At 43.2% G+C, this 14,304-nt stretch overlaps 1 protein-coding gene across 10 annotated transcripts in view; it reads left to right on the top strand.

Annotated features, from left to right (window-relative positions):
• PKP4 (plakophilin 4) overlaps nt 1-14,304 on the top strand; it is a 156,936-nt gene that overhangs the window by 78,842 nt on the left and 63,790 nt on the right. For 7 of the 10 annotated variants that reach the window (XR_016280864.1, XM_089519966.1, XM_089519967.1 and 4 more), the window contains 4 exons: nt 1,854-1,888; nt 7,301-7,432; nt 7,545-7,735; nt 13,075-13,633. Coding sequence is in view for 9 of the 10 variants with exons in the window: in XM_089519966.1 (XP_089376092.1) it covers nt 1,854-1,888; nt 7,301-7,432; nt 7,545-7,735; nt 13,075-13,633 (917 nt within the window). In the remaining variant the exon portion in view is untranslated. The remainder of the gene's footprint in view (nt 1-1,853; nt 1,889-7,300; nt 7,433-7,544; nt 7,736-13,074; nt 13,634-14,304) is intronic. The other 3 variants (XM_089519964.1, XM_089519971.1, XM_089519972.1) reach the window with 3 other exon arrangements.

The raw sequence follows: 14,304 nt of genomic DNA, 5'->3' as shown, positions 1-14,304 counted from the left end.
GACTGGCATTCTTCCATACATGCAGCCCTCTATATCTCACAGGAATGCAGGCGTTCACCATTTGTCATTAAAACTGCTGAACGTTCATGCACTTTAACTTTCCAAATGAAAACTAGGATTTCAAGAGTTTATTTCCAGATTATTAGAATTAAAATAAATTATCAGCATACAACAACTAACACGAAGGCTTAGAATTTCAACAAATAGCAGCTTCTTCATGAATTTTGAAAAACCTCCTATCTGAGGCATCTTTCATTGTGTTTCATCTAGCCCTGATTACTACTGCTTCAGTTCCATTTTTATGGATTCATTCTTATTCAGTGTTGGATCCTAGTCATTTAGGTATCATGTACAGAAGATGGTAGTGTCATACTGCTGCATAGTTAATGCGATCTGGGTATGTGATATTCTCAGTGAGAACAAATGAAGCCCTCTCACTGTTTCCAAATGAGCTCAGGTGAACCAAATGTGGTCAGGTGAATAAGGCAACATTCCTGCCTTTCTGCTGTGCTAGCAACTGCCCTTCCATTCAGTGCTTCATCGCAATGCATGACCTAGTCTTCCTTTTTATGTAATATTCTGCTTCTCTTTTCACACTGGTATCCAAAATTATGTGTGAATGAGGCAGAATGTCAATAGAGCTGCACATGCCCATGTGAGTTCTGCCACCAACCCATTCAACTACTGTATACACTCATGTATACGTCTAGACATTTAGTCAAAAAAATCAACCCAAAAAACCTGGGTCAGCTTGAGTAGCTGAGGGCACAGTATTTGGGAAGGAGCCTCTGGTCCAGTCTCCATTCCCCTTCTCTCAGTGCCAGACTGCCATGAGACACCAATTTATATTCTCAAACACTCCCCCAAAGTGTCACAAACTCAGGCACTTTAGAACATTTTAGGATATTTAAAATGGTGTCTTGCAAGGACTCACCATTGTTAACTAGGATGATAATGGGCACTGACAAAGGAAGGGACAGGTGGTTTCTATTTGTTGACACCTGCCCCTTCTGAACAATCTTATACCTTTTGAGGAAGTAGTATCCCCAAAAAACCCACTCCCCCAAATTGGAGGCATATTATATTAAGTGGGGAATGTTTATAATCTACAGTCATCCCTCCTGATTTGTGGGGATCTGTTATGGACCCCCTCACGAATTGGAAAAACAGACTCTAGTATACTTCACCAGATTAATGAAACAGAGATCTGTGTGCTTCTATCATATCTCTCCCTCCAATCCATCTGCCTTGGTCCAGGCCTCAGAGGGAGAGAAGAACAACTGGACCTCATCCCCTTTCCCTTCACCATTCCCTTTTCCTTTTGTTTCATGTCTTTTAGATTGTAAGCCTGAGGGCAGGGAACTGTCTGATTAAAAACAATAATTGTAAGCCGCCCTGAGAGCCATTAAGGCTGAAGGGCGGGATATAAATGCCTAAATAAATAAATAAATAAATAAATATCTACATCCTGTCCACCCCAAAGTCAGGAGTTCCTATTATTTCTTAGATTGTACGCCATAGGCAGGTTTACTCTTTTATATTTATTGTTTTTATGTACAGCACTGTGCAAATCTACAGCACTAAATAAATAAATAAATAAAGACTTACTATGACCTTGAATGAGTGGAGTTGAAGAAGCAGAGTGCAGATATGCACAGAACTCCCATTCCCCATCTGTCCTGATGTATTTAATGTCTCTCTGTGTGTATACTAAATGACTAAATGAGGTGCACGGAGTCCTGCAAATCCTACCAGGCTCGTTCTGCATTATGTGTGCTGATCAAATTCTGTCTAGAAAGCAGAAGGGGGAAAACAATTGAGTTCAATGTTGTTTCTTTCTTCTTTTTTTATAGCTCTACTGAGAAGTCATTTCCTTGGAGATCTGCAGGTACAGTTGTTCTGCACTTGCTTTGTGTATAGAATGTACCTTCTAAAAATGCCACAGATTCCTGGCATAACTTTTAATTAAGAGTTCTCAATCAAACTTATATATGTTACACTGAATGCAAAAATGTAGATATATTTTATTCACATCAAAGCATCTTTTTGAATAAAATGTTCTGAATTTTTCTAAAGTACATTTCACTAAGATAATTATTTTGATACAGTTGTAAGGGCATGTGTGAAGCGATTACTTTTACAGATTTATAATCAATGTCAGGGGTAGGCAACCCTTTTGAGCCGGGGGCCAGGTTGCTGTCCCTCTGACAACTGGGGGGCCGAAGCCAAAAAATAAATAATTAAATAATTTTTTTTAAAAAAAAATTTAAATAAATAAATAAACCGGGACAAATGTAGGACAAAATTTTCAAATGGAGGGCACTTTTTAAATAAAAAATGGAGGACACGTGAAAAAAATTGCTGATTTAAAAAAAATGTTAAGATAAATGCATGTTTGTGAGGCTTCTATAGACAATTGCCCCACCATGCCCCTCGCGTGAGAGGCCAAAGGCCCCGGCGGCAATCGGCGGCAGGACCGGGCTGGGGCCGGTCCCAAGGCCTCGCCGGGCCGCATTCGGCCCACGGGCCGCAGGTTGCCTACCCCTGATCAATGTAATCCATATAAATAATCGTAATGGTTGTACTCCTCATGGTTTCCTGATGTGTGAAGGCCACTTCCTACATCATAATGCATGATGAATGCTCTATTTCACCAACTACATAACTGTACCAGGGTTTTGTTTTATTTCTAATATTAAAAGTTCTGTTCTTTCCTGGTACCTCCTAACGTCATTGAAGCTCCATTTCTAAATATCTCAAGGGTGGTAACCATTTAAGTCTGTTGCAGCAAAAACAAGAAAAAATCTTGTGGCATCTTAAAGACTAACAATTTTATCTGGCATAAGTTTCCATGGACTCCAGCCGCTGAGGCAGGGAAGGTACCTACCAAGTGGGTTATACTCATTTATCTGGTGAAGTATGCTAGAGTCCAGGAAAGGTAGCAAATAACACTTATAAATCTTTTAAGGTGTCACAATGCATTTCCAAATCTACAGAAATCAGGATCCAATTAAATGACCCTGATAAGAAAGTAAGCTGTGCATGCTTAGAAGCACCATTACATTTTCACATGTGCCACGATTAATGCAGGGAGGAGACATTTGGGCCAAAGGGGAGAATAAACAGGCAGACCATGGCAACTTGGTATTTTCTTGTGGGGTCTGCTGCTTTTAACGCAATTGCTTGTTTTTAAAAATGTTGCTAATTGGGAGGGCCTTGCTGTTGTTTTATTTTATTTTGTACTGCTCTATTTTTGTATAAACCTCCTTGACTGCCTTTTTAGAAAAATGGGTTATAAACTCAGTTGTGAGGGGGAAGAAAGAGGTATATGATTGTATCATTCATATTGTTATTATTGCAGCAGTTAAAATGAACAGGATTCTTCTTGTATGGTACATCTGTCTACAAATAATCTGTTATGGAGCTATTATTCAAAGTATGTCGTAATGCAATGGTTTTCAAACCGCGTTTGTAAAACATTTTTTAAAACAACAATGAAGAGTCATCTGGCACCATAAAGACTAAGGAATTTGTTGTGGTGTGAGTTTTTGTAGAGCACAGCCTGCTTCATCAGATGCCTATCAGATGATCTGAAAGATCTGTAATGGGCGACAAGCGGCATGAAAGAAAGCATTATGCCAGTACCCCATATTCTCTGATGTGTATAGTGTGCATTGTTTCATCGTGCAGTCTTAGTTTGTAAAGGGTGACACCTGGGCCCAACAGATCTGGCTGGTACAAGTACACAAATCAGTGTAGAAAAGATTCTCTAAGAGAAGAGGATTTGAAAATTACTGATCACAGATTAATAGGCTACATTTCCTTAGTGTCCTCCTCTGTGACTGGTATTTTACTGTTGCTTGTTTTAATTAGAATTTTGAAAGTGTTTTCTGTTTTACTTTGTTAGGTTTTCTCATATTTTGTTATTTTTTCTTTAATTTTATCATTTCTATTAGGCACCTTAAAATCAACAAGAAAAGTCATAAGTATTTTGCATAAAAATGAAATAAATGATGCAAAGCAGTTGTCATTTACAGGTAGTTCCTTGCTAATATGTGACATTTTGCACTCAATTCCTCATTGCACTTGTGGTCATAGTGCAATTTTTTCCAATATTAGGATTTCCTTGCCCCATTGTGGTGAACCTATAGCACATGTGCCAGAGAGCGCATGCAAAGCCCTCTCTGAGGGCACGTGGCACAGTCCAGGAGAAGGGGGGCGGAGCATGCGCATGGGGTAGAGGGATGGAGGAAAGGAGCATTCCCGGAAAGGGGTGCAGGATCGATCTTCCCTCCTCCACAACCCTTTTCAGGCGGGAGAGCTGCCTGGTGAACTAGGCAGCTCTCTGTCCTGGAAATAGTTTGTTGTGTGTGTGTGGGGGGGGGGGGTTGTTTTTAGCTCAGAGTGACCAGACCTGGTTGTCCTCGTTTTCAAGACCTATCCTCCATTTCAACTTGCTGTCCGGAGGGATTCCAAAAGGTCCATTTTGAGCACGGTTGAAAAGGATGGATTTAATATTTATATGAGTGGCTTTTTTGTTTTGTTTTTGTTTTGAGCTTTTATTTGGTCAGGTCCTCTATTTTTTCCTGGCATGTTTTTCCCCCCAGAAGTCCCATCCCTGGAAGTCATCTCCTCCCGCCAGCACTGTTTGACACCTGCTGAGGGAATGCCACTACGTTTGGGCACTCGGTTTCTAAAAGCCCTTCATATTCACTTTTGAAACTGCACAATAAACTGCAGTGAGGTAAGGAATACCCCTCCTAGTTATCCTCCTAGCTGACCACCACTGGTGGATATTTCCCCTTAGACTAGTGATGACGAACCTTTTAGAGACCGAGTGCCCAAACTCAAAGGCATTGCTGCACCAGCTGTTATCTGGTGCCAGGGATGGGAATTCCTGAGGAGGAGGGACTTTTGGGAGGTGGACTTTTGCCTTCTGGAGGTGAGACTTCTGTCTTGCAAGGGTGGGAGTTCCCCAGAGAAAGCTAATGGCCCAAGGGGATGGGAAGAGGAGAAACAGCCGTGTGCCTGTTCCTCCTCATTCCCCACCCTCCCATCTTTCCATGTGCCCTCAGAAATGGCTTTGCGTGCCAGAGAGGGCATACATGTATATGTTCGCCACCATAGCCTTAGACATTACACTATGGTTTTCACTTGAGAAAAACCTGTGGTTATTATAAACACAAGGTCTAGAGAAGCAGTATACAAAGGCCCCCGTATTGCTTATCGCTAAACAGAATAGAATGCAATAGAAACCAGAACATAAGTATATAATGACTTTTAACAGCATGTAGTGAATTTCTGTCATAGAAACTATATTAGAAGCAACCAACTATCAACATGGAGCAGACATATAATAATACCCCTGTTTTTGTTTCTGCAGCTCATTAATGTGTTATGGCTACTCTGCCAGTTATTGTATTTTACTTCCATAGTTAATCTTTAGCATTATTTAGCCTCTTAAAGGGGTGCTTCCTAGCAAAGTGAAATGCTGCTTTTAAATAAAAATTATAGCTTTTTTGCTCTGTATTCAATTTTGAATCCTCTAAGCTGCAAAGCACCTTCATGTGCTGTAATTTGCCCTTATACTGCAGTTGTTTTGATGGTTGTTTTGTTTTTGATTTTACCATTTGGCTCCATCCCCCCTCCACATTTTTAACAGTGAAATGAATGTACATTGCTTTTAATTTAAAATACATGTACAGTATGACATTTCTGTGTTGACTTATATTAATTATGCATTTGTACACTCTGTGTGTGGCATAGTGGTTTGAGTGTTGGATTGTGACTCTGGAGAACAGGATTCAAATCCCAGCTTAGCCATGAAAACCCACTGGATGACTTTGGGCAAGTCACACTCTCTCAGCCTCAGAGGTTGGCAATGGCAAACCTCCTCTGAACAAATCTTGCCAAGAACACCCCATGAAAGGGTTGCCTTACTTGGGTTGGCTATCTCAGGCTTGGCCAAATCGACCACCAACACTGGTCTGCCCTGGCCTCGCATCGGGAGACATGGAGACGCACTATCCACGATGCTGCAGCCTTTTTTGAAAGCTCACCCGAACGAATCTTGAAGAGAAATGACAACGCAGAAAGAACCACAACCCGACAACATCACCCAAGGAGACTTTCTGCTGTGCTTTCTGCAACAGGACTTGTTTATCTCGGATTGGCCGTTTTAGTCATCAACGCGCTTGTAGAAAGCACGGGATGAGTCCTTCTTGAATCTTCGTTTGCGAACAAAAGCCAGAGAGAGAGAGAAATTTTCAAAATTATGAGTAAGAACAGCTTTCAGAATAGCATAAATTAATATCCAGCTCAGTACATGTCAGTTCAGAAACACTGTATTGAATAAATAGCTTGTTCTCTAAACAGCCAGGAATATGCTTCAGCAGACATCCTTCCACCATCAAAAACATCTTTCTTCTTTTTGAATATGACTTCACTTCATGTAAACATATCCAAGGGTAACTGTGTTGGTCATACCCCAAAGTACAATAACACCCAAAATCCACAAAACAGTGATGCATTTAGGAGGCCAACCAAAATGCCCATTATACACATTGTAAGCTTTCAAAGTTCCACTGGTTTCTTCATCAGGCAAAAATATTACAAATCATACAGGATAAAGAAAATTATGACAGTGTTAGAGTCACAGTCCTGCATTTTGTCAAGATGTTGTCATTGTTTTTAGTTAAAACTTTGAAAGCTTGCAACCTATATTTTGTGCATTGTTATTGTACTTCACTTCATGTAGTAATGGAAAACTCTGACATCCCCTGGTTCCTCTGATAGTTGTGGCAGAAAGATACTAAGATGAACCTAGTCATGATAGTTGCAAGGATCTTCTATTTTTCACATATGACCAACATCTCTGGTGTGCACACACACATATTCTACTTTTGAAATTATTGCCCTGAAAATGAAATTTATCCTAAAATCTTTCAAAGATTTTGTTAATACACCTCTCTTGTTTTTAATCCCATCTCATTGATTAAATGAGAACTTGATAAGTCAATACTAAGGTAAATGTGATTGATTCAGTGGGTCTACTTTAGTGGAATTAACATAAGATTTAACTCTCTGGTATTTAGAAAAAAGCAGCGTTTTGCGTAGAATTGTGTGTGTGTATGTTATACAATATTATACAATATCCATTCTCTTTGCTATGCTTTATATATACCATCAAACTAAGCAGAAATACTGAAATGTTTCTGTATTGCATGTGTATAGATATGGATATAAAATATGAATATACAAATGTAGATATAATACTTGATTAATGAAACTTTACTTTCAGATTTGCCAAACACAGGTGTAAATAAACTCAGAACATCTGAGAGTGTTCACATTACTTCTTATCATGTTGGAACTGAGCCAGAACAAGGAAATCTCTACTCACCAGAGCAAACATCACTCCATGAAAGTGAGGGTCTGTTGTGTAAATTTTAAATAAACTGAAGTTTATCAATTCAGTTTTTTTTATTTACTTACTTTATTGCATTACTGTATAATAACTTCAGTCTCGTGCTATACATTTACAGGATCAGTGGGTAACTCTAGAAGTTCAACGCAGATGAATTCATATTCTGACAGTGGGTATCAGGAAGTCAGCAGTTTCCATAACAATCAGAATCTGGGAAAGGGAGAGAACAGACTGCAGCATTCCTTCATTGGATCAAACAATAACCATTTGGTGAGAAGTTCAAGGGCTGAAGGACAAGCTTTGGTTCAGGTATGCATCACTGAATTATAATGCCTTTTAGTCTGACTTTCCATTAACTAATAAATGGCAGTAAAAAGGTTTTATTGCCACAAGCTAAAATCTTTTTGTTTTAAAACAATATCTTTAGGCTTGCAGTGTTTGGTCAGATAATTGAGGATAGATTAACAAGAACATCTGAGCTAAATAAAGGTTGACCACAGTCAATTTTGGGAGGAATTAATTACTTTTGTGTTTATCAAGAAATAACATACTCAGTGACCTCAAACAGATGGGCCAAAAGAAGATTTCAGGTCACTTTGGGGGTGTGACATTTAGATGACGCACACCTCGGAAGCGGCCAGCAACCGCGCCGTGGCCATTCTAAGCAGGAGGAAGCCAGACTAAAAAGAACCAAAAATAAACCTCTCTAGCCAGGAAAGTGGACACCTTCAACTATGTATAAACACCCTGACATAAGACCAGTCCCAAAGGAGCGCTCCATCCTAACCCTAACCCAGCATATAAATGCACCTGTGCAGGTGTGCATTTAAAAACGATGGAGCCAGCGGTCAGGGTAGCAATACAAAAAAAGAAAAGTGAGACCTCCAGTGACTATAAGTACAGTGTGCCCTTGCTTCACGTGGGGGATCCTTTCTGGACTCCCCCACATGAAGCTGATTCCACGTATGCTCAAGCCCCATTTAAATAAATTGGGCTCGTGCAGGCGGCCACGGGCACACGCCCCATTACTCCCTATGGGATGCACCACCCCTTCTTCCCAGCACATCTTTCAGCATATGCTGAAAGCCTCATAAAGCACGCCCACATATGACATGGGCGCACTGTACAACATACATAAACCACACAGTCCAAGAAGGGGATGGTGTGAAGGGGGCATGTAGGGGGGCAAGATTGTGCATTGCCAGCGTTTTACTGGGCAGACCTCTCCTCTGATGCCGTATACCAGTGGAGGGTCACAAGCACAATCAAAGAGGGATGGCCATTTCGCAGTATGTTTATGCAACAGTGTGCAGGGATGGTGGGGGAGGATTTAAAAAAAAAATTACCCAGCAGCACAGCTCAGCGCCGTGGTGTGCACATATGGGCCACCTTGAGAGCAGGTGGGGTGCGGTCAGTGGCATCTCAGCCCGCTCTCAGAAAGAGCAGCTTTGGGCAACTCTTTCCTGCCCATCTGCTTGAGTGTATATACATTTGCTGGGGTTAGGGGCAGAGGACCCTCGTGAATGTGGAAAAACTGCAAATAATAAAGACACTATGTTTTTATCTGAGACAACACCTCTCTAGGAGTCTATAGGACGGTCTTCCAGTGCAACTCTGTGGTCAACATCTGCCAGACATTGATCATAGAAGTCCCTCCCTCCTTGCCAACTGTCATCTTCTGGCCTGGAGGGAGTGAAGGGACAGGCCCAACGTAATCGGGCCCGGCCTTGATTAAGAAGAAGAGCCCTCCCTCCAATCCATCTGCCTTGGTCCCGGCCTCGAAGGGAGAGAAGAAGTGCTGGACCTAATCTCCTTTCCCACCACCATTCCCTTCTCCTTTTGTGTCATGTCTTTTTAGATTGTAAGCCTAAGGGCAGGGAACCATCTAATTAAAATAATAATTGTAAGCCGTTCTGAGAGTGCATTTACGGTATAAATACTGTAAATAATAATAATAACAATAATAATAGAATTATGCTGGAGGAGTTACATATGCCTACTGGAGTGTTCTGTCTAGGAATCTGTAGGTCTTTCAGTGCCACTTTTGGTTAATGTTGACCATAGAGTTACACTGGAGGACCTAGATCAGTGATGGCAAACCTTTTCAGGTTGCCATGCTGGGGGCGGACTTTCCACCCCCCGGGGATGGGGCCGTGTGCCAGAGGCGGGGCTTCCACCCTTCTGGGGCGGGGCTTTCCCCCATGCCCTTTCCTGGCCTCCAGCTGTCTTTCAGAGACAGCTAGAAGTTGGGGGGGGATTGGGAGAGGGTGCCTGCCCCTCCTCTGCTTCCCTTGGCCTCCAGCTGTCTCTCAGAGACATCTGGAGACCAGGAAGGGCCCGTGGGGGGAGGAGAAGAAGGCCCGCAGCCCTTACTCCTTTCGTCGAGGTTTCACCAGACCTGAGGTGTCCTCTGAAGGACACCTCAGGTCTTGTGAAGCCTCGAGGGGAGGAGGAGGAGGAGGCGTCTGCCCACCCTCTCCTCCTCAGCCTCCCTTTCCTCCAAGGGACCCGTTCGCTCTGAGGAAAGAGAAGCCGAGGAGAAGAGGACTGGGCACGTGTCCCAGGCCCCTTCTCCTCGGCCTCCCTTTCCTCGGAGAAAGGGAGGCCGAAGAGAAGGGGCTGGGCACGCATCCCAGGCCCTTCCCTTTTTTCCCCTTCCTTCCTTTCACGGCCCTTCCAGCCCCAGATCTCTCTCTTCGGTGGGAAGTCTCAGGCTGGAAGGGGCTGAAGGGAAGGGCCTGGGACGGCTGTCCAGGCCCTTCCCTTCAGCTTCCTTACAGCCCCAGATCTCTCTCTTTGGAGGGAGGTCTGGGGCTGGAAGGGCCGCGATCCAGCCCAGGAGTGGCACGCCGCCGTCCTGGGCTCTTTCACAGCCCTTACAGCCCCAGATCTCTCTTTTCGGAGGGAGGTCTGGGGCTGGAAGGGCCGCGAGCGAGCCCAGGACCCGGCACGCCGCCGGGAGAAGGCTGGGAGAAGGAGCCAGGCGTTCGCGCCTCTGGCTCCTTCCCTCCAGTGCCATTTTCTGCCTTCCTGCTGTCTCCAAGAGACACCGGGAGGTCTGAAAATGGTGGGGAGAAGGAGGAGTGGGCACGTGCGTGCCTGTTTTTCTTTACCCTGGTCCCCGTGCCCGGCAAAACGGCCCGGAGTACCACTTCCGGCATGTGTGTCATAGGTTCGCCATCACGGACCTAGATAGTCCTAATCAAATCCACAAAAGTCAAAGCTGCAAATGGGGAAGGACGAATGTAGTTAAGAAATAATATTATGCTCTAGATCAGTGGGGGGGTCTTTTGTGTGTGTGTGTGGTGTTTTGTTTTGTTCTGTTTTTGTATTTTTGGCCTTTAGCTCCCAGAAGCCCCATCCAACAGTCAGGAATTGTGGGAGCTGAAGTTCAAATCATTCAGAGGACCATTGCTTTAGATCAGGGGTCGGCAACCTCCGGCCTGCAGGCCGGATGCGGCCCGCGGAGGCCTTTTGGCCGCCGCCAATTGCGGCTTTTCGCTGCTCTGGGCGCTGCCATTTTCCCCCTCTCTGGGAGGCCTGTTGCCGTTGCTGAGGCCCTCTGGGAGGGCTGCGGCGGCGGCAGTGGGCCTCTGAGACGCCTGATGCTGTTGCTGGGGCCCTCCAACAGGCCCGTTGCCATCACTGGGGGCCGGCAAAGAGCGGGAGGCCTCCAGCGCTGGCGGCCCCCGCCGGCTTTTTTGCTGGCCTCTGACGGGGCCTGGGGCCCCGTCAGGGGCCAGCAAAGAGGGGGAGGCCTCCAGCGCTGGCAGCCCCCAACGGCTGTTTTGCTGGCCTCTGACAGGGCCTGGGGCCCTGTCAGGGGCCAGCAAAGAGGGGGAGGCCTCCAGCGCTGGCGGCCCCCGCCAGCTCTTTCCAGGCCTCTGACAGGGCCTGGGACCTCGTCAGGGGCCGGCAAAGAGGAGGAGGCCTGGCCCCCGGAGGGTGGAAGCTCCGCCCCGTCAAGCGGCTCCGCCCCCAGAGGGTGGAAGCTCTGCCCCCGTCATGCGGCCCCGCCCCCGGAGGGTGGAAATTCCACCCCTGGCATGCAGCTCCACCCCCGGAGGGTGGAAGCTCCACCCCCGGCTTCGGCCCCCCAGTTGTCTGAGGGACAGCAACCCGGCCCCCAGCTCAAAAATGTTGCCTACCCCTGCTTTAGATGCTGTATAAACTTATCACATAGATGCTATTTATATAATAGAGGAATATTTTGGTATCTTCAAATATAGTGCTTCTTACATTGCCTTTGAGTTATACAAAATCCATGAGACAATCAATACACATGCAAAAATATTTCTCTGAAGATGCCAGCCACAGATGTTGGTGAAATGTCAGGAAGAAACTCTTCTAGAACATGACCACATAGCCCGAAAAACTCACAAAAAAACCACTGATCACAACAACACTGAAAAATCAAAAACAAAAATACACACCCATAGAGCATCAGGTGATACTACAATAATATGAAACATCTTAAGCTATTTATGACTATACTATACTGTACTTTTATTGAGCTTTTTATAGAGCTCAATAAAAGGTTAACAAAGCTGTTCCAAAAAACCCACAAAAAAGTTGGAAAAAATAATTTTAATTCAAGTGGTTACAAGATGCAAGCAAAAGGAGAGTAATACATCACTCCAAGAGAAGAAAGAAAAGTTTCCAGTGTCCTTCTCACTGCATTCTAGTGAGTGGGGAACTACATTCATGTCACAATGAAGTCATGGTTTATTGTCATGTCTCCATTTATGATAGAAAATTGCAAAGTACTAAGCTTAACTTGCACATATACTAGAAGTCCAGTTAAAAATGATGTCACCATTATGTCCTCTCTCAAAGAACCCTACAAAATAAGTTTTGCTTTCCTGAGGGAGTCATATGGGGAATTCTCACTATTATCAGGAGTGCATTGTTGATGTCAACTGCAATATAAAAGTCATTTGAAAACATTTCATCCACAAACCAAGAAACTTTTTAAAGTTTCATTGATTTAGTTGTAGGGACTGAAAGTTCAATTTTATACAATTTTACACTCCGAAATTAATCCTATTTTGTTCAGTAGAACTTTGTTTGTGTCGTGTGTAATCTTTTATTTAAACTACGGTAGTTTTTTAAAGTATAATTAGAAAGAAAGAAAAAATAATTTAAAAATGAAGAAATAAAGGAAGAAAGGCTGAAAAGAAGAGGAAGTCATGGGATACAAACAAGGATTGAATGTATGCACTGATATAAACTGATAATATTTCCAAAAATATTTTTCTTGAAGTTTATGTCTATAAAATATATGCTCTTGCACAACTAAAGCAGTAAGGTCTTCTGACTATTCAGTGATAGATACTGAATGTTTATCTTTCCAACCATTTAGAATACCATCTTAGCCAAAAGTTGAGAATTCTTTGTCACGCCATATGTGACCTTACCTAGCATGACCAACATTAAGGAACAACTGGAATTGTGGTCCAAAAATCTAAAGAGCAAAGGTTTCTCCACTACTAGTATGTAAGATTATAGCTATATTTTTAACACTATCTTTAAAAGTGAGTTACACTTGCAAATGTACCCTGAAAGCATTTATGCAAGAGAAGAGATTGAATTTCTTCTGATGACTTAGTGTATTATTATTATTTTGTTGTTGTTGTTTTTGCTAACAGACTTCATCAAACATAGCTTCGAACAGAGCCATGAGACGTGTAAGTTCTGTTCCATCAAGGGCCCAGTCTCCCTCATATGTAACGACCACAGGAGTGTCTCCATCGAGAGGGTCACTGAGAACTTCTTTAGGAAGTGGCTATGGTTCACCATCTGTCACTGAGTCACGATCTCTGAATTCTAATGTGTTCTCGTCCACAACATTACCTGTACAAAGACCAGCATCTCCATTTAGTACACAAAGACCTGCTTCTCCAGTGCCAGTGCGTCGTATTGGTTCAGTAACATCTAGGCAATCAACTAATCCCAATGGAGGAACTCCTCAGTACCAACCCACAGTCAGAGTTGGTTCGCCTCTTAACCTAAATGATTCACAAACAAGGGTAGCTTCTCCACCTCAAAGTCAAGTTGGATCTTCTTCACCAAAGCGTTCTGGTATGACTGCAGTTCCACAGCATTTGGGAACAACTTTACAACGGACACTTCATGACATTGAGCAATATGCACAACAGTATGATATCTATGAAAGGATGGTTCCACCCCGCCCAGATAGCCTTACAGGTTAGTAAAAAGGTAAAGACACTACTTCAAATTTTGTGCAAACTTGTAAATACAAGGAATTGTATCAATCCATTAATGGCAAAAGGAACTGAATGTTATAATTACTGATATTTCAAAAAAGTTGTTGCAATTTGTTTTCTAATAGTAACATGTTTGAGGAAGAAATTGTTTTTCTTCGGCGCGAACAAATGACTGGTTTGGTTTTTTATTTTCAGTGTTTTCCTTTTTCATACTTGAGTGGCATTTGTTGTTTGAGAGGAAATAAATGTCCTCATAAATACAGTGCGCCCGCATCATACGCGGATGCACCATGCGCAGCTTTCAGCATACACAAGGGGCAGCACGTCCCAGTAAGAGTAATGGGGTGTGCACCCGGGGCATGCGCGGCGCTGCACCACTGCACACCGCACCATGCACGAGCCCCATTATTTTTTTTTTAATTTTTAATTTTATTGGATTAAAATACATACATATATACATACAAACATATATTTACAAGTCCATAAGACACAAAACACCTAAAACAAATAACATCCTTACCATAATATAACCACTTAACACTTCCCCAACAATTCCCTCTAATCTCCCTCACCTCTTACCTACCCCCCCCTTTTAAACACCTATTACAGACAACTTCAGACCTAACAAACAAGTTGACTTCCTAGACTACC

The sequence above is a fragment of the Sceloporus occidentalis genome, unplaced genomic scaffold (genome assembly GCF_023333645.1).
Source record: "Sceloporus occidentalis isolate IW3139 unplaced genomic scaffold, rSceOcc1.0.p SCAF_4, whole genome shotgun sequence".
NCBI classification, from domain to species: Eukaryota; Metazoa; Chordata; class Lepidosauria; order Squamata; family Phrynosomatidae; genus Sceloporus; species Sceloporus occidentalis.
This window is presented reverse-complemented; position numbering and strand designations above follow the sequence as displayed.